Source organism: Festucalex cinctus, chromosome 1 (assembly GCF_051991245.1).
Source record: "Festucalex cinctus isolate MCC-2025b chromosome 1, RoL_Fcin_1.0, whole genome shotgun sequence".
Lineage (NCBI taxonomy): Eukaryota > Metazoa > Chordata > Actinopteri > Syngnathiformes > Syngnathidae > Festucalex > Festucalex cinctus.
The window spans coordinates 13,020,245-13,047,710 of record NC_135411.1 but is presented as its reverse complement, the minus strand read 5'-3'; the positions used below and the strand labels follow the sequence as shown (position 1 = coordinate 13,047,710).

General features: G+C 36.3%; 1 protein-coding gene across 1 annotated transcript; it reads left to right on the top strand.

Moving 5' to 3' along the window:
• Positions 1 to 12: 12 nt before the first annotated feature.
• On the top strand, positions 13 to 27,306 carry ocln1 (occludin1). Its single transcript, XM_077517666.1, has 14 exons — positions 13 to 276; positions 2,322 to 3,366; positions 7,915 to 8,123; positions 8,207 to 8,378; positions 9,873 to 9,923; positions 10,156 to 10,247; positions 15,378 to 15,945; positions 17,906 to 18,109; positions 18,207 to 18,368; positions 22,616 to 22,770; positions 24,598 to 24,816; positions 24,971 to 25,142; positions 25,812 to 25,853; positions 26,755 to 27,306. The coding sequence occupies exons 2-14, from the start codon at positions 2,344 to 2,346 to the stop codon at positions 26,854 to 26,856; spliced, it is 3,171 nt and encodes a 1,056-aa protein (XP_077373792.1). The 5' UTR covers positions 13 to 276; positions 2,322 to 2,343; the 3' UTR covers positions 26,857 to 27,306.
• The last annotated feature ends 160 nt before the right edge of the window (positions 27,307 to 27,466 follow it).

The following is a 27,466-nucleotide window of genomic DNA, read 5'->3' as shown; positions in this document are numbered from 1 at the left end:
TCACATGGTTTGTACTTGTGCCAGTCAGCACAAGGAGTTCAGGTTTAATATTTAAGCTTCACCTCCCACCTACTCGCCCTCTGCGCGAGCACGCGTGTGTTTGAGCGAGCGGGCGAATATCAAAAGCCGACAGTGAGTCACTTGAGAGAGATTGTGAACGGCTGGGGCCTAGTGGGCCCGGCGGGCAAAGTAGCCATTTTGTTGTCCGTATCAGTTCCAGGGCAGAAACTAAACACCTCCATGACCGGAGCAATAAGACATGGAGAAGGCCTGAAGGTAAGTCTGGACCTCAGTGAGTTTCCATTGTCAGGTAAAGTGACATTTTCAAGCTAGCATTTGTCGTGGTTTGGTGCTGTTTTGTTGTACAGTAAGCCAGTATACTTTTATGATGGACTAAAGTCCAATATTGTGCTGTTTTCTCACACGCAGAAATGTGATATTGAAAGGACGTTTGAGCATTTATTCCATATCTTGTTATCCAGGTGACCTCGCTAATGGGAAGGAAAATCAGCACACTTGTAGAATGAGTGAGGCTCACGTGTTAAAAAAATAAAAATAAAAAATTCTCTACTGCCGTGGTTCTCGAAGTGTGGTACCACGAATGTTAATGCCCTCTAGTTGTATGTGTAAGAATGACGCTTTGGATAATACAGTGCACTTCCAGTACAATACATTTGTTATGTTCTGTGTAGTTGTCTGTTTTTTTAGCAGCATATGCTAAAATTAGCATTTGACGCAGCCCATGTTGTTTGCCTGTGTTTATATATTACTTACTTCCTATACTGAGTGAATCGCAGGAGAAGATAAGTTCATTTTCATTTCTTACTTACTAGCTTTCCACAACTAAAATAGAAACATTTCTATTGACGCCCCGGTGATGAAGATAAATCAGTTACAGCAGCAGCAAATGGCACGAATTGCAAAGTGTTTGCGTCACTTTCTGCTCCGTGCCAAGGTCAGCTTAAGTACAGATTGCTTGTTTTGGTTCTGAAATGTTGAGATATGATTTTGATGCTGCTCAATCATGAAAAACTTTTTGACTTTTTGCTTCATCACCAAGCTGTTTCTTTTAATAAATACATAAAATACGCACTGGATAGAAAAAAAACATTACACACCCCTCTTCAAATGCCAGTTTTTCGTGATCTGAAAATGAGACCAGAAACATGTACAACTCAAACGAATACAAAATAATAATAAAATGAAACATTTTTTAAGTGTTGAAAAATGAAACAACTTACAAATGTGGTTGCGCAAGTGTGCACACCCTCTTCTAACTGGTACTAAGCTGTGTTTAGAATTAACCAATCAAATTCAAGGACACGCCTGGCGCCATTTAAAGTGCCTCTGACTCACACCAAACAAAGTCAGTTGATGTTGTTGTTTTTGTGCTAACACTGACTGCAGTTTTGAACTGTTCATAATTCACTCCCAGTTCTAGTTGTAAAAAAAAAAAAAAAAACATCCTTAAAGCATCATGCTGCCAATGCTTCATTCTTTGAATAGCGCGTTGTTTTGATGAGCAATTTTGTGATCTTTTAGAAGTATGGCCAAAAGAGTCATCTTCGGTTTCATCACATAACAGAATCTTTACAACACACTTGAATAAAAACTTTGGACATCCTTGGTTTAAACTATTACGATATTAGATACGGCTATTCGATTTTTTTTTTTTAGTTAGTTTTTATTTATTTCGTTTTGAGGTTGTTGTTTTTTTTTTTTTTTAAATACATTTTAATTAGTTTTCAATGTGGTTCTGTTAGTTTTTATTCATTTTAGTTACTTAATAAATGCTTACTTTTTGTTTAGTTTTAGTTAGTTTCAGTATTAGTTTTAGTTTTGTTTGTTTTTTAAAGTGTATTACTTATGCACAATATTTAAAAAATAAAAAAAAAACACCATGGAAACGACGACATCTAAAGGTGTTTTTCTATTGGCTGCTGCTAGATGATGTCACTTATGTGTGACACACTTTCTTTTCACTTTATTCCGATCAAAATAAATGTACTTATAATCACATTAAAAATCAACCCCAAAGGCTCATGTATTAAATTAATTACCAAAGACTAAAACGAATTATAATTATTGTTAATGTTGTAAACATAAAATGTAGTTTTGGTTTGGTTTTTTTAGTTTTTTAAAAAGAATTTTTCCTTTTATTTTATTTCGTTAACGAAATTCTTTTTTGAATTTTAGTTTTTGCGTTAGTTTTAGTTAACCATAAAAACATTGCACAAGGTTTATTTTGTATCTAAAGACATTAGACAGTAACAGCATCTGGTTTCTCTTTCACAAAGTGATTATGTCATGACTGTTTTCAGTGAATCACCGACATCAACCCACATGATGAACAAGCCCACTGAAGTGCCCGTGTGGGTGATTCACACGCCCACACCAGAGAGCAGCGCAGGTGATGATGACTCCACAAGCAGAACATCCAGTGCGCCGCCTTATGTACAGAAGGACAACAACGACACAAAAGGGAGTTTGAATAAGCTGAAATCCCTCCTCCCCAATTCATGGGGCAGCATAAAGTGGAAGTGGAGACAAGTCGGTGCGGATGACTCAGAAGCCAGCAGTGGTCAGATCAAGATCCTCCCGAACGGAACCAGGGTCAGCCCTCCTGTAAGTCCCTTCCTGGAGCGCAGGAAATGGGATGGAACCCCGGAAAAGACGTTTTTAAAAGAAACCACCCCAAGCCCGAATGAGGATTCTCTACTCACGAGCATCCATCCCGCCGAGTACTACGCGGAGAAGTTGGAAGTTTACAACCTCAAGTACTCTTACTTGAAGTCATGGCCGGGCCTGCTGCGACTTCTGGCTGGCATCGAGCTTCTATTCGGGGGTGTGGTCGTCGCTTGTGTCATCGCCTACATCCACAAAGACAGCGAATGGTCCAACACATACGGGTTGTATAACGGCGTCTACAACAACGGACTGGGTCTGTCGGGGTACAGCTATAACGGACCTATGACCCCATTCGTCGTCTCGGTGGCGGGAGTGTGCTGGGTCCTGACAACGTTCCTCCTAGTGTTGGGAATGACCATGTATTATCGCACCATCCTCCTCGATGCGCCCTGGTGGCCTCTGACCGAAGCCTTGATCAACCTAACGCTGTTCCTACTCTACATGGCGGCGGCCGTCGTATACGTGAACGACTTGAACCGCGGGGGGCTGTGCTACATGACGGTCGGTGTCAACCCCATCTTGGCCGGCATGTGCCGAGTGGAAGGGGGCCAGATGGCGGGAAGCGCTTTCATCTTCATCAACATGGCCATGTATCTGGGAAGTTTTCTGATCTGTCTGAAGATGTGGCGGCACGAGGCCAGGCGGAGGGAGAGGGTGGATTTGGAGGACAAGGCGATGGTGAGGAACACTAAAGCTACATTTCCATGATGGTGAGGTGGATGTATAAGTGAGGTACACCTGGTTGAATCCCAGTGTGCATATAGACAAACGAGCTTTCACACTGGGGCAGGGGTCAGCAAACGTTACTGTCAAAAGAGACACTGTTAGGTTTACGCAACAAAACATATAAGAATGACAACACAAGGATGAGAAGACAAGACTTATTCGTTTCTACTCGCAGCGAGGAGAGCAGAGTTGCCAGGTACAAGCTGTCAAGGATGCTCTGGCAATTCTCTTGCACTCTCTCTATTTATTGGGGATGATGTCCTGTCCGGTTACAAAAGATAGCATTGCATCACTAGGGGGTGGGGAAAGCGCAATAGTGCAACGCTACATTATCTAAAAATAACATGCTTGGATGCAAGTGTGTTGCAAATAAGCATGTTTTCGTTTTCGCTTCTGCCCAGACGGTGTGACTCATTTTAAACACAGCCACTGTCTGGTACAGTTCATCTGAAGAAAGAAGTTAACGTTCATATGAGTGTAAAGCATTTTAGCAAATGTAACTTAGATACATTTTTTAAACGTAACAGACACTTTAGGTCAAATAAATCACAAAAAAATCTGAAATTAGAAGATTGTGATGAAGGAAAGAGTGTGCTAGTGTTACTCTAATGTACTGAGGGCCCAAGAGCTAATTACAGCTGCACATATGACAGGAGCATCAAATACATAGATATTCATTTTCTTCTACCTTTTTGGATTTTTTTTTTTTTTAAATTTAATTTTTCAAACATTTTTAAACCTTTCTGACTTTCTGTCAAATTTATGTATATATGGTAATTTTCCACCTCACTTCTTTTTTTGGACATTTTATGGCTATTTTTGACTTTTTTTTTCTGACTTTTTGCTATCAATTTCCTGATATTTTTTGGCAATTTTGTGGACATTTTATGATAATTTTTGGTATTTCTTCATTTGTTTTTGGTCATTTTATGTTTACTTTTTGAACGTTATCTTTTCTGCCTTTTTTAAAGTCAATCTTCTGATGTTTTTGGCAATTCCAAAGACATTTTATGGTAATTTTCTAACTTTTTCTTTTGTTTCTGGACATTTTATAGTTACTTTTTGAATGTTTTCTTTTCTGCTTTTTATTTATTAATTTCTCTGACATTTTTGGCAATTTCATGGCCATTTAAATGGATACGTCACTTTTTTAGCCCATTATAGCAATAAAAAGTTAATATTTTGTCTATAATTAATTTGATACGTTCATTATTTTTCACGTACAAATACCATAGTACCTTTAACTCATTCACTGCCAATGATGACTATAGACGTCAAAAATCCAAGCAAACAGCCAGTGCAAATTTTGACAAGAAATTTGAATTTAGTTTTAGTTATACATTGTTTTCATTCAGAGTTATTAATCCCAATTGTTATTAATAACAACAATGACAACAATTTCATTACTAAGTGCTACCATCGTGCATAGTGATTGGTCTTGGTCTTACTGAGACCACAAACTGGGTCTCGACCTCCAGAAGTCAATTTAGTCGACTGAAATTGCTCTTTATTTTTTTCGACTAAAGTTGGCTTAAAACTCAAATACAATCAGGTGACTAAGTTATGACTAAGGCTTTAATTATATTTAGCCAGAAGACTATAACTAAAACTAAATTGAAATTTCTTTTTTTTTTAATTAAAATTTTTATTTAATTTTATTTAATTTTATTTTTGACGTCTATAGTCGTCATTGGCAGTGAATGAGTTAAAAACATATTTTGCAACTTGCTGTCGACTGAAAATGACATCACAAGGGCTCAGGTAACCAATCACAGCTCACCTGGTTTTGAGATTTGGTCATGTGACATTCACAAGCTGAGCTGTGATTGGTTACCTGAGCCCTTGTGATGTCATTTTCAGTAGACAGAAAGTTGCAACGTGTTTTTAAAGGTACTAATTGTACATGAAAAATAATGAAAATATCACATTTATTATAGGCAAAATATTAATGTTTGACTGCCAAAAATGGCTAAATAAGTAAGGTATCCCTTTAATGGCAATTTCCTGCGTTTCCTTCCTTCGTTTTTTAAAATTTTTAGATACTTTTAAAAACTTTTTCATCTACCTTTCATTTCTCTTTTTCTGGCAAATAAAAAATTTGGATGACATTTTTTTTTAACATTTAATTATACTTTTTTTGTCTGAATCAATAATTCATTTAAAGAATATTTTATTTAAAAAATAAATAATAAATATGTTAAAAAAAAATACTAGTTTCCAAAAAAAAAATAAAAAAATTAGAGATCCTCTAGTAGCCACAGGAGAGGTAATAAACAGTCATGTGTGGCTCCAGAGCCGCAGGTTGCAGACCCCTGCATTAGAGACTGAAAGTTGACTAGTTAACAAGTTGACTTGTCATTGACGTCATTCATTGACCTTGAAGACGTTGAGGAATAATGCCAGAGTTTAATGGGTTTATCGTGAAATCGGTATGACAACTGAGTGATACACAAAAAATGGGACGCCAGAACGGAACCTGGTGACAAAACATCCAAACTTCCAAGAGCTAGCATGCTACTTAGCTTTTAACAGTTAGTAATGACCAGCACGAAATAAATTACAAAAATGACTGACAAATTACTATTCAAATGTGTTTTGGCACATTAACCAGACAGGAGAAAATAAAGCCTTCGCCAGTCACTTGATTTGTATCTTATCTCTTATTTATATGACTTTTTTTTTTTTTTTTTTTTTTTAATCTCCAGTGCTTCACTTCACACTCAGCAAATACAAAAGTTTAAATGCCACTTGTGCATAACATCACCAAAGCATCTGCCAAGTTATTTTAATTAGATTTTTTATCAAGCTCTAGATTTATAATAAGTGACATTAGCAATCCCACTAATGAAAGAGCACAAGCCAAAATCGGCCGCAGAACAAAAGGAGGGAAAGCAAATCTGATGTAATTTAACATCAGTCAAGACAATCTGCAGTGAGTTTGCTTTTACTTGGTATTGGCGAATCAGCTTTTTTTTTTTCCTTTTTCTTTTTTTTTTTTTGCTGGCAAACACTTTAACATAATTTAATTGACTTGCTTTAGTGTATTCAATATGTGACACAAACAGACAAGGTGCAGTAAGTTCTGCCGTCACGTGTGGAGACGATGTATGGCAGTTGGAGTGATCCTGCTCTTCCAATAATTCAGTGGGATGTTTTAATGAAATGTAATGCCCTGCTCAATCCTCTTTCATATGTGAACATTTACAAGGTGCAATGAATCAAGTGGTTCAATTATCATGCATGTGAATTGAATTGAAACTGACAATGGTGAGACTTCAGCCAGAATGTTCTCAGAGAGAAGTGTCATCACAGGGTTATAATAGTTTGGATTTGTCATTAGAGTTAGTTTATAATTTGTTTTTAAATTTTATTTTTCAAATTCAGTTACTTTCAATGAGTTAACAAAGTGGGTTTGATAGTGCTTATTAGTTTGTTTTGTTTTTAAAAAATTCTCTGATTTAGTTTAGTTCTTATTAGTTTTAGTATTAGCTTTAGTTTTTTAGTAATACAGGGTATTTATTATGTACAAGATATTTTAAAAAAAAACTTCACAGGATGTTTTGTGTCATAAAAACTCAACTAAAGATTCATATAATCAAATATTACTCATGGCCGTTAAGCATACAGCTGCCGTAAAACCGTCTGAGCCAATATACTTTTTTTTTGTTTGTTTAATAAACCCTGAGCATTTGATTAAAATTAATTGACAAAGACAAAAACAAAGGGAATTGGCTGTGTAATTATACATACAGTTGGATTTTTGACCGTAAAATGTCGTTTCAGATGTTTATTTTTATTTTTAAGCACTCTCATTCTTATTTAAATTAGTTAAGAAAATGTTCTTCAGATTTAGTTATTTTTAGTTGGGTTTTTTTTGTTAGTTTTTTATTCTTCAATAATACACATCTTTGCTTTAAAATTCTAACAAAATGTTTAAGGCGCTCCCAGGGTTGTCAGTATGTCTTAAAACGTTAAATGCAAATTTAAACAAGTAAATATCTCACTATTGTTTTCCACAGCAAATAAAGTTTTCCAAAATTTCAAAATGTCCTCCATGTTAAATTTTCACTTAATTTAGTTTTAATTTCACACATAAACAAAAGGTGCAACTGCAGATAGTTTCCAGGGCCAGCAGAAAAGTTAACAGAAAATTAGATAAATAGTTCCCTCAAGTTAACTTAACACAGATATAAATTGATCTATTATCAGCCATCAGATTTTTATTTTTTTGTTTTTTTTTAAAACAAGGCCAATGCCAATATTCGTCAAAAAGCTAAATATCAGCGCCAATCGGCCCGACCAATATTCATTGTATCCCCAATTTAAATGTTGGTAATTGTAGTAAAACATCACTTGTGCATTCAAAAGTTTTGAGAAGTTAAAAGTCAAATTTTAGTTTTTAGTTTGAGCTCCTGAAATTTCACCTGAAAGCCCAATAAGTTTTGGTGAGTCGTGTTTGTTCAGATACTGGTAAAAATGTGACATTTTATGGACTTTCAGAATCCCGGGGAGAGCCCTCGCACCAACCTCCTGGCCCCACCAAAACCAAAACACATATCGTTCACGACTGAAACAGACGGCAGAGGAAACAAGGGTCCAAACAAGCAGCATGTACTCACCTCCGATCTCCAGGAAAGATCTGCCTGTCAGAAAAAAGCAGCGGCTCCGGCGTGCATCCCCGAAGTGCACATCATTGCAGACTACGTCATGTGAGCCAACAATTTTGAGACGTCTGCATGAATGGTCATCCGTGAGTCCATGTGACAGTTAACTGTCATATCCGTCCCCGTAGGAAGTATCCGGAAATCAGCTGTGTGGAAGAAAGGGAAAAATACAAAGCTGTGTTCAATGACCAGTATCAGGAGTACAAAGACCTTTACAAAGACATCAGTGCCACCCTCAATAAGTTCAGTGAGCTGGATGCTGTCATGGCGCGACTCATCACAGATGGAAAAAGCAGAGAGGTAGGATACGTGATGACGGCCCATGTCAAATAATATTTAACCCTATTTAAATATTCTACAATCCTAGCATGAACGACTCTTGTGTTTTTTAATGCCCTTAAACACACTTTTACAGTCATACAAATACATTTAAATACATAGAGCGCAACAGCAATGGAGAAGATTGAACAGTCCTTCTTTGTTTACAGAAAACAAATTACGGTTTTTTCCCCCCAACTAACAAACTTAACCCATCATCTCACAATATACAACAATAATTATTTCCAAAGATGTACATTATAAAATGAACCTACAGCTTTCGCTTTCGGTCGCTCAAAAAAAGAAATTAATTAAACAAAACTGGAAAAACAGTATTTCCTGTTTTGTTCTTCTTCGTTCAAAGTCTCAAATTAAAGAGGTGTGCTGCCATCTTGTGGTCGAGAGTGGAGATACAGCCGATTTTTAAAATCCTCCAAAAAAGTTACGGTAGTTGTTCCAAAAAATAAAAAATAAATCGTTGAAATTGTACATTAGATTAAACAATGATTAATAAATAGATTTAACAGCAATAGAGTTGGGGTTTACTAATCTGTATACAGTGTTCCCTCGTTTTCCACTGGGGTTAGGTTCCAAAAAATACCCGCAATAAATGAAATCCGCAAAGTAGTTAGCTTTATGTTTTACAATTCTTATAAATGTTTTAAGGCTCTAAAATCCCCTACCACACAATTTAGACACTTTTCTCATTTAGGCATTTACATGTTCTCACATTTCTCTCTTGTTCAAACATTGACAATGTTCAAACCTTCATAAATTTTATAAAATGGGTATATTACTGTAAAAAAAAATATGCAAAATTGCACTTAAAAAAAATCCCCGATACAGCGAGACCGCGAAAAGTGAACCGCGTTATAGCGAGGGAAGACTGTAATATAAACTGTACAAGTCAAAATGTACACACACTGTGAATGTAAGTGGAAACAAAAAAAACTGAATGTAAAAGGTACTTAGTAAATAAAGTATTTCTTTTTAAGTTGAGGCAGGCCTGTTCACCAGATTTTTGTGATATAAAATACTGAGGCCGAGATAAATAATTAAAAAAAAAAAATACATCCAACAACTCAATTGGAAAAAAAATAATTATCTTATCAAGACAAGTAAAAAAACAAACAACTGAGCTAATGCAGTAGCACAAGTGTACACACCCTCTAATGACTCGAGATGTAACCATATTGAGAATTAAACAATAACATCTTGTTAAATGGTCATCAACACACACCTGCAACTGTTTAATATGATTAACCCCAAATAAATTTCAGATGATTGAGTAAGCTTTTCCTGACATATATTTGCTTTCTAGCAAAAATGTGAAGGTTTTATGCTAACAGTGACTGCAATTTAGAAATGGCCACGTGCAACTTATTTGTTTTGTATTTTTACTTCCACTCTTTTTTTTTTTTTACTCACTTGTGGAGGCTACTGTAAGTCCCTAATAATTATTTTATTTTTTTTCAGGAACGAGACAGGATTCAAAACATCGTAAAGCAGTACGAGCAGAAAAAAAGCGTAAGTGATGCTGATTATGTCCCTCATTGAGAAAGCAGCTCATTTTGACATTTAGCCCTGAAATACTACTACACCACCCTACAGTACTGTTGTGTAGGCAGTCAATGATTCAGTCCATCAAAGCTGTGGAAAATCTCATTTGACATACTGTAACAAGTAGAGCAGGCAAGACTGAAGCTGTCAGAGGAGAAGTGAATCAAGAATGATTTGAGGGTTTTTTTTTCTGTTACAGGATCCTACTTTTCTGGAGAAAAAGCAACGTTGTGACTACTTGAAAGCCAAACTGAGTCACATAAAAAACAGAATCCGTGCCTTTGACACAACCTTTGATACAACTGGATTTAACAATTAACAAACACTGCTTTATTGTATTATTGTGAATACATATTCATGCGATGACTTGTCACTTGTGAGATTGTACAAGAATGTACATGATGTTGCTTTATTTTTCTACTATTGTATTTGCACTACTTGCCTTTATAACCATATCAAAATGGAAAATTATCAATGTTTTTTACTTGCTTGTTTTTGCCTTTTTTTTCTGGGGGTGGCAATGAAATTAAATGTTCATTTATTCATGAAATGAACCAATTGTAGGTCTTCATGATTGAAACTTTCATGCAAACAGACACAAAATGGAGAACATGGAGACATCCAATAATAATAATCCTTCATGTGAATCAGAATCAGAATAGCTTCATTGTCACTGAAGTCCTCATAATGCTGCGTCAGCCAATCACAGGGCACACTGAGACAAATTCATACTCACATTCAAACCTATTTAGAGTCCTAAATGAACCCATGTTTTTTTTGTATATATATATATATATATATATATATATATATATATATATATATATATATAGGCCTATGTCTGAGAGGTCATGCAAACGAAAACCGCACCTGATCCAAGATTGCATGTTGAGACTGTAAATCATTACTGCAATTTCAGCCATAATACCCAATATCAAATGCTTTTCTGTTCTTCCTGGTTATTTGAGCTTTTTATATGACAGATAAACAAAAGTAGAGTTAATACATAACTATATTCGGATTGTAAAGAAACGTGATACTTTTATGACATAGCAACAGAAAAGAATGGTTTACTGCATCATGTGTTGTTCCTATTCTAGCAGCATACAGGTGTATCTCAATTATTCTCAAAACTACAATATTGTAAAAAAAAAAAAAAAAAGTTAAACTCAAATATATTATAGAGATTCACTAAACGGGCCACCTAGGAATTAAGCAGCAAAGTCCGCCTCTTTTTATCTATCTCAAGGGGCGGCCATTTTGCCACTTCCTGTCGAATGACAATGACATCACAGTTGCTCAGGGCTCAGGTAACGAGTCTAACGACAAATCGCAGCTCGCCTGTTTTCTGAGTTTGGTCATGTGACGTTTGCGAGCTGAGCTGTGATTGGTCGTTACTTGAGCCCTGAACAACTGTGATGTCATTTTTAATTGACAGCAAAATGGCCGCCACCTGAAATGGAAGGTGGATTTTGCTGCTTAATTCATATTCCACAAACAAATATGAATTAGAATACCATGTTCAGAGTAGTGGGCTAAACACTAAAAAAAATATATATATATTATTGTAAAGAAAAAATTTTAGTGGACTTTAATAGGAATTTATATTATTGAAATACTGATAGTATTTTACATGTTTAAAAAAAATTATTTTTCTTTCTTTCATTGGAAATGAGTTGAAGTTTGTAATCTATTATTATTATTATTATTAGTAGTAGTAGTAGTAGTAGTATGCTACTTGTGCTTTATTGTTATTTTCTAGGCCCTGCCCTCTCAAGTGCAGCCATATGGCAGACATTACACGTGTAGGCCGACGTGGGTTGGGCAGGTGGCTCACTTTTGTTCGACTGCACGTCCACGATGAGACGCGAGCAGAGTGGCAGCGGCTCCACCCGCTGCGACAAGAAGAAAGTCCACTGCGTGCCTTGCTGTCAAATCATGAGAAAAGAACTGAAAGAGGTCTCCATGTATGGCATGGAATTAGACTAAATTAAAGTGCTCTGAAGTCTGAAGTTGAAAGTTCAGGTAAGTTGCTATGCTGTGTTTTGTGGTTTAATGTCAACAGTTTAAAGGTGATTTTGTGCTACTTCAATTGCTTTTGAATGAGAAGCCGTAACTGCAAACTAATTCCACTCTGATAGTGGCTACCAAAACGCAACATATACAGTATTATCTTTGTAAATTCTGAATGTTTGCGACAATATAGGCTGATAGATTCTTTGTTGGTGACTAACTCCTGCTAAAAAAAAAAAATGCAAGTAAGTGACCCTCTGTGCCATTTTTTATTTTTTTTTGGTAAATTAAAAGTTTACATTTCCAGTCAACATGCCACAAACTATGATCCCAAAACACTTGAATGTTTTCAAAATCATCTTTCAAAATTATCCTAAAAAATGTCACACAGAAGATATGATAAAAAAAAAAAACAGAAAATGTACCAAAGTTTGCATTTACATGCATTTGTAGCAAAGACTAGCTATAACTTACCATAACGACCCAGGCTAAACTTTAGCTCCACACCAACATACAACGATATCTTGAAGTTGAGATGTATCCAACATACTTCATTGAAGCCTATATTGCTACTTTCCTATTAGGCACATTTTGGTATCTTAGGGTGTTACAGACAGAGCACAAAAAGTTTTTTGTTTTTTTTACTGAATAGTTGATGATCGGTTTTATAGACCGCACAATGTAGCAAAGACAAAGGCACACAAACAAGAATATCTATGAATATGGAACTATGAATATGGAACTATGAATAGCTGGGTTTCGCTGTAGTAACTAAAATTTCACTAAAAAATAATTGAGAAGCACAGCAGCAAAGGAAGGAACGTATGTTGGTTCCAATGTTATTTTACATATTGAAAACTAATACAAATAAATACAATTAAAATACAAAGATTTTTTTTTAATTTATTAACAAAATAAAATAAAAATGAAAAGACTTTCAAAACATAATAATATAAGATTTTATTTGTAATGAACTTTACATTTATATAATAAATAAATAAATAAATAAATAAATAAATAAACAATAAAAGCAGTAAAAGTACACAGTAGGAAAACGGTCAATAAAAAAATCTGACTTAAATAAAAAAAAGTCCATTATAGCAATAATCAATATAATCCAAACTCAAAATAAAAATCAATCAGGAAAAGCATTTTTAAAAAGGAAGGGTTTATTCCTTTTTTAAAAAACAAAACAAAAAGTAAACTTAATTAATTAATTAACTTATTAATTCAAATTAAAATATACTGAAACTACATTTTACCACGTGAGAAGTCGGCGACTTGGTAAACAAGGGAAGACCTTACGGTTGTGACGCATCTACTGTAACTTTAGAAGCAGAATGTGTAATATTTTTGTTGATTTTTTAGTGCACAATATTTATCATGATTTTTTTTTTAAACTTGCACAATTATGCCAAATAAAAAAATAAAAATAAAACTAATGTTAAAACTAATAAAAACTAAACTAAAACCAAGCATCTTGCAAAAATACTAAAACTAATGAAAACTAACAAACCTGTTCTTAAAAGTAATTAAAATGAACTTAATTGAGAGAGAGAGAGAGAGAGAGAGAGAGAGAGAGAGAGAGAGAGAGAGAGAGAGACTATATAACTATAATGACATTTTCAGAAATATTGCTTGCTTCCTCTTACAGTAAACACCAAACATGGCTGCCCTTGCCTCTCATCTGTCTTCAGTCTGAATTATTAAAAGCCTGTTGAGTTGGCCTGAGTTCCACAGGAGAGGTGAATTGTGAGGGCTGGTGATACCTGAGAGCAGGTTGTGGTCAATGAAGAGCAGTGAAGTACATGAATACAACATAAAAATAGTACTTTCAAATTGCACGTTTTCTACACATATGTAGCTGAGAAATTGACTCCTGCGGGGAGCCGAAGTCTGTTCCAGCTGACTGAAAAGTGAAAGTTGGACTGCTCACCAGCCTATCACAAGGCAGACATACTCATTACTAGCTCCGCCCTGAGTGGGAGTTGCACCTGCCAGAACACAGTTAAAGGGGGAAAGTAGCTAACGTAGCTACTCATTCTCTAACCTGGCAATAGCCGTACCTCTCCACAGTAATTTGGTCGGGAAAAGGCGGGACGTTCTGTACAATAATTCGAGCTGATTGGACGATGCGACATTCTACACGTTTGCTTTAACCAATCACGGCCACGGGTGAAAATTTGATGTTCGTTCTTGTCGAAGGAGGGAAAAGCACGAACATCTTACCAGCTAGAAATGCGCGAAGCGCCTCTCGCTGTTCAACATTCAACAAGGAAACGGTGATTAATTCTGCGAGAACAGGTTTAATTGCAGCGTCCATTCGTCCATGTTGGGTAGGTTTGTTAGCTCCGGCGTCGGTGCTGGCTTCCTGGTTCCGTCACAGGTGCATATCCCGCCCCCCCCAAACACAATGTTGTTCTGTGATTGGTCCGAACCACCAGTGATTCGGGAATGGCGGTTAACTGTGGGAGCGGTACACGATGTATTCTCCGGAGTTTGTGAACTCACAAATACCGCGAGAAGTCATCTTGCGAGAGCAAGATTAGGATACTTGACTCATTGAGCCATTTTCAGCAGTAAAAAGTTAATATTTTGTCCAGAATGAATTTGATGTGGTTTCAAAGTACAAGTAAGTAAGTAAGTAAGTTTTCAAGTACAATTAATACCTTAACTCATTTGCTCCCAATAACGTATAAATATGTTTTTTTTAATGTTCTAAGTGTCCCAAAGACGTATTTATATGTTGTTGTTTTTTTTTTTTAATTCTAGAGCATACAGCCTCTCAACTGCAAAGAACGGTTGCAGAAATGGTAGTTATTACGCAAACGGCCAGCAGGTGGCAGCAGAGCAAAGGAGATCAACCAGGGCCATGTAGAAAAAAAAGCTCAATTACTTACAATTTTAAATAGATTTGTGAAAACTGATGAAAGTTAGCTCTCTTCTAATGCTAATTGCTGCAAAACGGAAACAAACAAACTTTTTTTTTCCTGATGAAAGAAGAGACTTTAATCTTTCTTTTGATAGGTTGCATGCTTTTATAGCAACAGAACACAATATTCTGTGGGCCTCGCAAAATCAGTCAAAATCCAGTAAAACAGCCGGGAGCGAACGGGATTGCTTCTGTGAAAATGGCTGGGAGTGAATGAGTTAAAAGTTTTTTTTTCTCGACTTTCTGTCAACTGAAGATGACATCACCTGTGCTGAGGAAGTATGTAATAATCATGGCTCAGTTTGCTGACCAAACCCAGAAAACAGGTGAGCCGTGATTGGTCGTTATACTGTACTTCCTCAGCACAGGTGATGTCATCTTCAGTCGACAGCAAGTGAAAACATTGTCCACTTAAATGAATCGAATCTAAATCAGCAAAGACACCTCAAATGAACACCATTCATTTGTCTTTCCTTCCTCCAGGTGAAATTTGAGACATCGTGGTCCTCAACCATGTATGAACCCCGGCACGATGACCTCCCACCTCTGTACAGCCCGCCCTACAGCACGACCTCCCGCAGCTTCCATCCCCCAAGAAGCGTGCACCCCCCGCAGAGCCATGATGTCAGCTACACCCCCAAACCCCCTGCAGACCTCCACTACACGGAGGAGACGCCTCAACACTTCTACAGGTGGTTTTCGCCTCCCGGTTTCGTGAAAACCTTCCACGGAGCCACGGTGCTCATGTCTTTCCTCATCTTCGCCTGCGTGGCGTCAACCTTGGTGTGGGACATGAACGGGTTTGGCTACGGTGTTGGTGGTGTTCCAGGGACGGGGCAGGGCTACTATGGAGGTAGCTATGGTTACAGTAGCTCCTACATGACCCCGCAGTCTGCCAAGGCCGCGATGATCTCCATGGCTGCCATCAACTTCCTGGTTTCGCTGGGGTTTCTGGTGGGGGGTTTCTCCCGTTCGCGGGCAGCGAGAGGGTCCAGCTTCTACCTCGCCGTGTTCATTTGTGACACCATCTTGGCGGTGCTTCAGGTGAGGAAAATTGAACATCCATACAGCTGTTTTCCATCATCCTCTTTAGAACACTATGACTCCAAGTAATAGTAAAAAGTACTCATCCAAATGATTACTTGTGTAAGGGTAAAAAAGTACTCTGGTGAGTAACTTTTTTTCCCCACAGGTTTTAATTGTGTCCCTTTTCAAGATCAGAGCTTGAGCATTGTTTTTTTTTCTCCCCCTACTCCTTCTTTGTGTTTTTTTCCTTATTTTTTCATCTAAGAAACTCGGGGCACTGAAAGGCAACCCGCCAGGCTTCCCGTTCTGTCTCCCCCTGTTGGTGATTTTTGTTTTCGTGTGTCTTGGACGGGTTATGACTGAGGAAATTGTCCATTTAGCAATCAACAAAGTCATCGGAATCAGAATCTAACTTCCGATTTTTCAAAAAAAAAATTTTAAATCAGAGCGTGAACATTAAATACAATTTGAAAGACAAAATAAATAAATAAGATATTGTTGAAAAATGTTACTTAATATAAAATAATGAATCAACACAATCTTCATGAAATAAAAAAAAAGATAAAATCTTCATAAAATAACACAATATAAGGCAAATTGAGCGCCAAAAATGGCACTATTATTATTATTATTATTATTATTATTATTATTATTATTATTATTATTATTATTATTATTATCCATCCATCCATTTTCTTGACCACTTATACCTCACAAGGGCTGCGGGGGGTGCTGGAGCCTATCTCAGCTGGCTTTGGGCAGTAGGCGGGGTACACCCTGGACTGGTTGCCAGCCAATCGCAGTATTATTATTATTATTATTATTATTATTATTATTATTATTATTATTATTAGATGATTAAAAAAGAGAAACTAACGTATTTTAAAACAGTTTCCACTATTAATGTGACCTATAATCTTTACAACTCAATTGTTCTAGGAAAAAAAAAAAACTTTTTGATTGGAGAGATAAAGATAAAATACATAAAATATTTAGTCGACCAAGTGTGATTCTAGGGAATGTAGTGTAAATGTAGCCTAACATTTATGTTTTTGGAATGTCAAAAGAAGTCAGAGAAAGAGAAGAGAAAACTCATGCAAGCACAATTAGACCACACAGGAAGATTGTGACCTGCATTCAAACAACCCAAACCTCAAAACTGTGAGATAGATGTGCTAACCACTCAGCCATCATACGTATGCGCAACTCATCAACAACAAATGTTATCATTTCACAAAGAGGCGATTACAAGCCTTTTATGGGACGGTGTTAATTATTAGTCACAGATTTTTGCTATTTGCATTTTGCAGCATAGCTTAATGATGGTTTAATTCACTAAGGGTAGATAGATAGATAGATAGATAGATATTTTTGTCCATTAACAAAATAAAATAGTTATTTAGAAGCAGTATTTTATATTCTATACTATAATTGGGTTTATGATCCAAAGTATTTACCGGTAAATGTGATAAATATTCACATAAAAAAAAAAATCTGAAATCAGGAATACTTTTTTGTAGTGTTGTTCCGATACCGATACTGGTATCGGCAGAGGTGCCGATACTGCATTAAAACAGTGGTATCGGTATCGGTGACTACTCACAAGTAACATACTGATACCATTCATTCCAACGCTAATATAGGATTTTGGATGCAGCATCTTGTGTCTTGCTGGTGTACGACATTCACTGGTATGTGACATGTTCACTGCATGCCGATCTAAGATATCCTATTGGCCCTTGAATGCTCTGAACCAATGGCACGACAGCTTTTTCATGTTGAGGAAAAAAAAACACCTTAAGTATCGGTATGGTATCGGTATCGGCCGATACTGCAAAGCTGCGTATCGGTATCGGTATCAGGGGCCAAAAAAACGGTATCGGAACAACACTACTTTTTTGCAGCACTGTACTTTTCATTTAAAATCAGCAGTAACATTAATAAGCACTGACTGTGGCTGACGTTGTTTGAATCGCAGGGCATCATTGACATCATCTTTGTGATTGGGGTCAACCCAATGTCTCAGAGCTCACAGAGCATGCTGTACAATCCAATCCTGATGATGTGCCAGAACATTCCGGACAAGCCCAGTCTCAGTGGCAGTATTGGAGCTGGCTTTCCTGGGGGGTTTCCTATGTACAGCCAGTACCTGTACCATTACTGCTTTATGGACCCAGAGGAGGTAAACATGTGGAATGATGGCTGTGTAGCCATTTAATGTATAGCTTGCGACCAAAGGCTTGCAGGTCCCCTTTTTATCCCATGCTCTCTTTTCTCAGGCGGTAGCATTCGCATTGGGTCTGATGGTGGTGTTGGCTCTGTCATTGGCTGCTTTCTACTCCTGGAAGACTCGCAGCAAAATCTGGCGTCATGGGAAAGCAAACATCTACTGGGACAAGCCTTTGGTCAGACCGTCAGAGGGGCAGAATGTACAGGATTGGGTGAGCATTATTATTTATTTTACAAAAAAAAGAAAAAAAGATTGACTGGTGAGCAGGCAGGGTGAAGTTCAGCTGTCCCTTAAAGTCAACTTGGAGTGGCTGCAACTAAAAAAAAAATGAATGGCTAGATACTTTTAAAATGTCCACTCAATTTTGATGCCACGTGTGTTTGTAAGTCAAGAAAATCATCATACATAGACATATAATCACAATGGAATTTTCCGGCAAATGACTATTCAAATTAGGTTTCCCATGCTCATGCAAGCTGCTGTGGACTTTGAGATAGTTTTCTTTATCCGAGGCACACCCAGGTTTCACTCTGATTGATCATTAACTAGCGATAGCTGCAATGACATATTGTAGGATCTTTTGTGACAATAAAGAAGTAACACCATTCATCTTGTGACTGAAAAGAGTCGTAATTTAAGTTGGTTGAATATTTCCATTTTGAACAATACATAATCATGAAGAACTCACTTCACTCGCAACCATTTTCACTGAAGCAACCCTTCCCTCCCGGCTGTTTTACTGGATTTGGACCGATTTTGCAAGGCCCACAGAATATTGTGTTCTATTGCTATAAAAACATGGAAACCAAAAGAAAGATTAGAGTCTCTTCTTTCATCAGGAAAAAAAAGTACATTTCTATCTGCTTCCGTTTTGCAGCAATTAGCATTAGAATATTAATATTAGGGGTGTGCCAAAAAATTGATTCATAAAAGAATCGAGATTCTCATTTATTAATCGAATCGAATCGATATTTAATATCCAAAAATTGATTTGATTTAAATTAGAAATGAAGAATGGGAAAAGGCAGTTGCAAAGCAGACTGGAGTAGATCATGACTATGTTGTGCATATCTGTAAATTGAAGCATGAATCATTTGTCAATCAAATAATTTTGAATCGAAAATCGATTCTGAATCGAATCGTAGACCCAAAAATCACTATCGAATCGAATCGTGAGACAGTCAAAGATTCCCAGCCCTAATTAATAGGTTCATCATTATTCACAAATGTGTTTAAAACAGTGAGGAAAACAGCCCGTTGGAACATGGTGCTAGCTGATCTCTTATACTCTGCTGCCACATGCTGGCCGTTTGTTGTAATAACTACTATTGCTCTAAACCGCCTCTACATGTTAGAAGGTGCATCAAAGCCTTCTGTATGTTTTTACATTAAAAAACAAACAAACAAAAACAAACATAAAAACACATTTTTGCGAGTGCAGGACAAAGTGTCAGAAAACGTATTTCCACGTTTTTGGGTTTGAATTAGTTAATGCTGAATGCAGTTGTTTTAATTTGAATCTAAATGAGAACTCAAGTTTTTTTTTTTTTTTCACCCCTGAGATTTGCAGTACAGTATAGACTTATAGAGCAATGCTAATTTCTGACCCCAGAAAAACATACAGTAGTTGCTCACCCAGTTGCTAACCAAAACAGGAGCAACTATGAAGGCACCGGATGTTTCAAATGAAATGTGTGGTCTTAACTTAGAATCAGACGTCCTCTTCAACAAGATCTCACAAGGTGGTGGCAAAGTAATATTTTTATATTATGCAGTACATGGCTTTGGCCTTAGCACAAAAATAGCATAGGTGAAATTTCCCACTAATAATTGATGATATTACTATAATATAAAATGTTAGGTGGCCAATGTGTTTATCATATAAAAAAAACTTTCAGTCTCAAGCCCAAATGTAACATTGTCTTTGATTGCTGTAACATTTAGCATGCTGCTGAAAACCATTTTTAATGCTTCACTGTTTCCTAGCAGGGGGGCCTCGTGTGGCCTTCAGTCGTGTAGCAGTCTCCTCTCTGGTGTAGCTCATTATAAGGAAACAGACAACACAATTAGTTTATCCAAAGATGCCTTGGCCTACATTCTCCCAGTGATCTTGAGGCGGCTTCATTAGAATGCTGGGCCACTAGTGTACCGCACTGAGGATGCTTTGCCTTGCAGGGAAGGCATATTTAATGTATGGCCGTGTATAATTTATAAAAGGGTCGGGTTGCCACTGTGCTGCAGTGTGAATCCCCACAGAGTGGCGGCAGTAAATGATTCAGTCTGGCTGGCTTCGCACGGCAAGTTGGGCAACGTAAAAGTTTGCTACTTGTCGTAAAAGAACACAGGAGCAGTATAATGTATGATCAAATGTGCAGTCGTAGTTTTGACATACAACATATATCAGAATGAAGGTAATGTTTAAAACGTATTATGATCTAAGAATCACCCTACAAAGGAAGTGATTGCACTGGAAATTCGGTAATGTTGCCACCAGATGGCGCCAAAGCAATAACAGTACTGCTTTAGCCTGAACACAAATTCAGCAAAATGACAATTTTGAGCTGGCATCACAAGTCAAAATGGCGGTTAACTCGGTGAAAGGAAACTCTCAGCTCGACTTTGGATCGTTGTAATTGGATTTGTGAGGATTATTTTGATTTCAACATGTGTTGAAATACCGTTTGGTATGCTAGTCTAGGGATGTAACGGTATCCAAACATCACGATACAATATGAAGGTCACGATGTGATAATTATCACGATATTGTAGGGAGGATGGCGATATAAAAAGTTACAATATTGTAAAAAATTAGCTCATACTACAAAAACACACACACAATAGTGTGCTTTGTCCATAACAGCAATACATATAAACCACCTACAATCTCTAATAACACTTAATATTGAGGCACGTATTTGCAAACACACACACACACATTGTGTTCTCCACATATTGACTCGGTTCACAAGCATATTACGTGACCCCTTCCTCTGACCATTAGTGCGTATTTTAAACATTGAAGGGCCAAAACATGCCTTGTGAAAATTAAACTGCACTACAAAAAAAAAAAAACACCAGAGGGTGCTAGATCTGCGCAAATAGAAATCAACCTGACTTTTTTTTTTTTTTTTTTTTTTTTTTTTTTTTTTTTTTTTAACAGATTTGCTGCCACAGCAGAAAGCTAGCTGCTACCTCATAAGCTAACAGTCCGCCAAACAGGCAGGGGGCTCGTCTGTGGCGTCCCCTCCTCCTTTGTGAATTTAAATCATGACACTGAGATGCTGTGTAAATGTGCCATGTAAATGTGCCATCCAGAGAAGTCGCACTTTCAGTTTCAAAGAATAGCTAGCTCGCTAACAAGCTAGCTGCAGAGCTAGTATGCTGTTATAATAGAATTAGGCCTAGTAACTTGCAATTAAGCTAGATAGCCACTGACGTTCTTGTATGGGAAAGAGGGCGACACATGTTTTAGTGACACCAAAAAAAAAAAAAAAAATCAAGAACACTGAAATGGTGAAAAACAGTTTAGCAAACACTATATTGCCTTAATGCAGTACTAAGTAGTTTTCATTTCTTTGTCTTTCTCAGCAATCTTCCAACATATACTGTAATGTATAATGTATTTAAATTTAAAATTCAGAATTTTCTCAAGTGTCTTTAAATGAGTCACTTTGTGTCCTTTTATTATAGCCAAGCACCTTAGAACATAGCCTCAGTGACTGACTAGACACACAAGAGAAAGTACTTGGCTCTATTAGATCACTTCCAGTTGCCAGATGATCCTTTCCCATTCTGTGCGGATGTTCATTAGATCTAGTTCACCATCTGCTTTTCTTCCCATACCGTGCTCATTTGCTCTTTATCCAGATATAGGTCAGCGACTACGAGTCATTAATGATGCATTACACCATATGACAGCAGATTACCAGTAGCGCGGTGGTTTGTTGCTTCAGATACAAATGACTGCATTTGACTATTGGAAAGTGTATTGTAAAATTCTACTGATTTCACCCTCAATTTAATAATGTGCTCCTGAGGATATTAAAGTGCACTCCCGCACAGCAGACTCATAAAAGTGAAATCCACTCTTACGTGTTCTATGTTGAAACAATTATAACACACTGTTTTGCTATTAGTGTGCAAAAAGCTTCTTTTACTGGTAGTAAATAACTGAATACAAAAACTGAGAAGTTGCTAGATTTTTCAGGTTGTTGCATGTATTCTTCTGATGTTTTATTTGAAAGAAATTATTTGTAGTTTCTTCTTCGTACATATGGGTTGCACTCTCTCTCTCTCTCTCTCTCTCTCTCTCTCTCTCTCTCTCTCTCTCTCTCTCTCTCTCTCTCTCTCTCTCTCTCTCTCTCTCTCTCTCTCTCTCTTCAACAAACCTATATGTACTTCTACTTAAATCGGAATAATTTTACCCATTTTGGTTTGTGTCTCTTTACTCCATTATAGGTAAACCATGTCGGAGAAGGACACAGCACCCAGCAGGCGCCAACTGTTGTTATATCAGAGAAAGCAGCTTCTGACTTTCGTGGGGGAAACAGCACAGCGTTTTACTGCCACGATACAGGCCTCGTTTACAGTGATGGAAATTTGAATAGTAACAGGTAGGGGTGTTAAAAAAAAATCGATTCGGCGATATATCGCGATACTACATCGCGCGATTCTCGAATCGATTCAATAAAAAAAAATCGATTTTTTTACTCATTTATTTTTTTTAAGAGCTCAGAATTGTTCATTCGGTAGTCTTACCGATTCAACGTCTTATCATCATTACCTTTTTTTTTTTTTTTTTTTTTTGTGTGTGTGTGAATCGATTTTTAAACTTCCATTTTTAATGGAAAAATATTCAACAAAACGTCTGACTTCGGGTTAGGATTCACACCTTGAGCATGGAAGAATGTTATATGAACAGAACATTAAGCCTTAATATTTTATTTTAATGCTGTTCAAACATGAAACAGATTACAACCTCTATAAGACTGAAATTTCAGATAAATAAATAATACATTTTCATATAAATCTTACACTCTACAAGCTTACTGATTAGTATTTTCTAAATTTGAATGAAAAAAAATCGCAACAATCGACTTATAAATTCGTATCGGGATTAATCGGTATCGAATCGAATCGTGACCTGTGAATCGTGATACGAATCGAATCGTCAGGTACTGTACTAGGCAATTCACACCCCTAGTAACAGGTGTGTTGCGTTTGCTATCTCGCTATATTAATGCCTCTCCAGTGCACTGTAAAAACAAAGAAATTGTAAAAAAATAATAATAAAAAAATTAAAAAAAGTAATTTTCCGGAAGCTGAGGCGGCAGAAAAATATTGTGAAATAACAGAAAATTACTTTCTCATAAAAAAAATAAAAAATAAAAAATAAAAAACGGTAATTTAGCGGCAGCTGGGGTGCCAGAAAAATACTGTGAAATAACTTCTTGTAAAAACACTATTTTTTCCCCATAACTAAAGTAGTTTTTAACTGTATTTTTTTTAAACAAGAATGTATGTAATATGACAGTATTTACCCAAAAAATGTATGTGATTAATCTTTCAAAACATGGCCAATTACTGTTGAAAATCTAGATATTGGGTTTTAAAATTGCAACAGTTTACTGTTAGGGTAATTCATTTACGTAGCATTTCCCCATATTTGTGAAATTATGATACATTTGTGAACACATTTTAACAATCAAAATATGTATTTCTAATGGAGTTTTTTTTTTTTTTTTTTTAAAGAACAGAAATATTGTGTGTTTTTACAGTTACAGTGATTTCATGTTATATTACATTTGACATGTAAAATCAGAGTTTCAGTTTTGTAAATTAAATGATATTTTTAAAGCAAAAAAAACAAACTGTAACAAGAATGTAACAAAGTGTGGGGGGAAAAAATGAAGCGCTGTTAACTCTTTGATCGCCAAAAACGTTTAATAACGATTAGTACACAATTTATGCTGCCATAAACATTAAATGACGTCAACTACATTTTATATATATATATATATATATATATATATATATATATATATATTTTTTTTTTTTAATCAATGGGCAGTGCAACGTCTAACTGCAGCGCTGCCTGGTTAATGGGCTGTGGAATCAAAAACACTCACTCACTATGGCCAGCAGATGGCAGCATTGTATCACTTTTCAGTGGGCTGCTGGTGTGCAATTACAATGAAACATGACGAAATCTGATGAAATAGAACGTTTTCAAGGATGACATGAATTATCAAAGCCCTTGTCATATTAATTGTTTTTGATAACGTGTGGCAGTAAAAGAGTTAATAGAGCATGACTAGTGGAAAAGTGTCCCAATACTTTTGCCCATATAGATGTTTTTATTTTTCCTGAAAAAGTGAATTTGGCGATGTGACAATTCAACCCAGCAGTGATAATACACACTAATTTGCTTATTTTTCTAGCTACTGTGAGAACAGTAGCGGCCATAGAAAGGCTGAGCATCCGTACCAGAATAGCAGTGACGCAGACAGCGGCAGGAAACCCGCCTCAAGGGACCGGAGGAACCACAGGGATCGTGCAGCTGCTCGGGAGATGGCAGACTTCCGAAATGAGACGGCCTACGCCGCTGGAGAGGACACTGCTAATGAGCTGGACCGAGACCAAGGCCAATATCTCTTCAGGTGACTTCATCCTCCGCTGCTACTTAGACATTCATTACACAGTAAATGTAGTCACTTTACTGCTACACTGGTTTGTAATGGAAATATAACTGACAATTAGTCACTGGAAGCAAGATAAATAACCAAAATACATTACGTTCACGACCCTGTGCAGACGGTACCCCGAAATCATCTCGGACCAGCAGCGCCGGCAGTACAGGCGAGATTTTGACTCCTCCCTGGCTCGTTATAAGAGCCTGCGTGAAGAAATGGATGACATCTGTGAGCAGATTCACAAGCTGAGTCGAGAACTGGACTCATTGGACAAGGATTCCATCAAGTTTCAGGTAGCTGCTCCAAGGCGTTCTGTAACTATGACATATTCATCCTTAAGAACATAAAACACATGAGGAGGGGGTTAAACTAGTTCACATGCATGAGGAGTTTACACATTTCCGTTTAAATCAGTGGTGTCCAAACTATGGCCCGGGGGCCATTTGTGGGCTGCCAACTATTTTTCAGTGGCCCGCGGCAAATGATGAAAAAAAACTCTATTTGTACAGTTGGTGGAGACTACCACTACTAGTATTTAATTCATTTTAGATTTTCTATGAAAAGATACAATTGAACTATTTACAAGAAAAATGGGAACGTTTATCTTCCTAACACTGAGGTGAATAGTTGATAATTCATTTTGATTGTTTCTCCGAATTGTGAACCTATTAGATTAATTAATTGACTGCTTTAAAAATTGTTGTTTAAAATATTTATCTCATCTCATTTTACAATATGTTTTCACACTAACTGTAATATATAAACAATAGAAAATTGCTTGACTGATTATGGCGCAATTTAATGAACTAAAGTTGAAAATTTTTAAAGTGGCCCTTGCATCCTTCGATTTTTCTGGATGTGGCCCTCAGAGGAAAAAGTTTGGACATCCCTGGTTTAAATCAATGTTTGGAAAATAATGCTGATTATTTAAGTGTATTAATTACATTATTCTGGTTCCTCAGGGTGTGGTCGATGAATATAACAGACTAAAAGATCTCAAAAGGGTAAGTATTAGTTCAATTTTGTAAAAATGTATTTTCCATAATCAATTCTCAACTCAACTCAACTTTATTTATAAAGCGCTTTAAGAACAGGCATTGCTGTATACAAAGTGCTGTACATAAACACAAATATCAGTTTTGCAGTAAACAAGAACCAGACAAACATTTTGAAGTGTGAATACAAGTTTGTTTTTGTTTTTTACAAGTAAATACATTTTACATCAGTAAATAAATAAGAAGTAGGCGAGTGAATAAAGAGATAAATAAATACATAAATAAGTAGACTAAACATCAAACATCAATTGGGATTAATCACATTTTCTACGTCTGCGTCTACTAGTGGCCAAGTGGAAGTAAATAAAACTGAGTTAACAGAGTTTTTTTTTTTCTAATGCTTTACATAATTTAAATGAATATCCAGAGTTAACGCTTTAATTTTGATAGCCCTAATAAGTATACATCTGTATAGAGTCCGCATTTTGAGCCAGAACACGCTGACGCCACAGTGGATAGCAAATAGCTAAATAGCTGCAGAGGTTAGTATGAAGTAACCTTAAAAATATTACCTTTTATATTGCATTAATAATAGTAATAATAAGATTTTTTTTTTTGTTACAGTTTACGAAATATTGTATAGTCAAAAAAATTAAACCACAATTCCCACATGACTGTTTGACCGTCCTTCTTTTTTACAGACATACAGCAATACCAAAATAAATCCATCTGAAATGAATTCCGAAAGCTCATGTATGATATTAATTGACCAAAATGAAATTGAAGGACATTTTTGCTATGATTAGTTTGCTAACAGTATGATGTAGTTTCAGTTATACATATATATTTTTAAAAGTGTTTTCAACTTTATTTTTATTTTTTCGTTAACTATACATGGTCTCTCTTTTAGGCACCAGATTATCAAGAAAAGAAAAAGGAGAGCAAAGAACTTCGGCAAAAACTGTTCCACATCAAACGCCTAGTTCAAAACTTCGACCAAGGCCTTTGTTAGCGCATTTCGATCAGTTTAATATTGAAGAAACAAGGACACGATCAGCTTTGGACTGTTCATGTTTATACTGACAAACTGGGAAAAAAATATGTTGGTCACTTTGTTTACAACCATGTCATAATGATGTTACTGGCGCAGCGAGTGAACTTGAAAATCTGAAATAAAATTATTCCTTTGTGAAAGAACATCACTTGCAGTGGATATAAAAAGTCTACACACCCCCCCCATCAAATTTCATGGAGCGTTTTGCGATCAAACAAATGAGACAAAAACAAACTTTTTGTACCGTTAAAAACCTTCAGACTTCAGCAAAGCACAGAGAAAATGACAGAAAAGCCTACTTGAACAGCTGAACTTCATTTGGGCTGTGTACTGACTCCCAATTATAATGAGGTGGCTTGGTTAATTCTGAACATGTCCACAGTGATGAGCATGTGCACACTTTTGCAATCACACTTTTTCAACTGTGTGTATATATATATATATATATATATATATATGTATATATATATATATATATATATATATATATATATATCACAAAAAATCTGGCATTTGAACAGGGTTGTGTAGACTTTTGAATATCAAAAGTATGATACATGAGCAATAA

Coding starts and splice junctions, on each gene's coding strand:
- ocln1 (XM_077517666.1), top strand. CDS start 2,344: ATGATGAACAAGCCCACTGAAGTGCCCGTGTGGGTGATTCACACGCCC. Junction 8,124..8,206: donor ATCATTGCAGACTACGTCAT/GTGAGCCAACAA, acceptor CCGTCCCCGTAG/GAAGTATCCGGAAATCAGCT. Junction 22,771..24,597: donor GGAAATTTGAATAGTAACAG/GTAGGGGTGTTA, acceptor TTATTTTTCTAG/CTACTGTGAGAACAGTAGCG.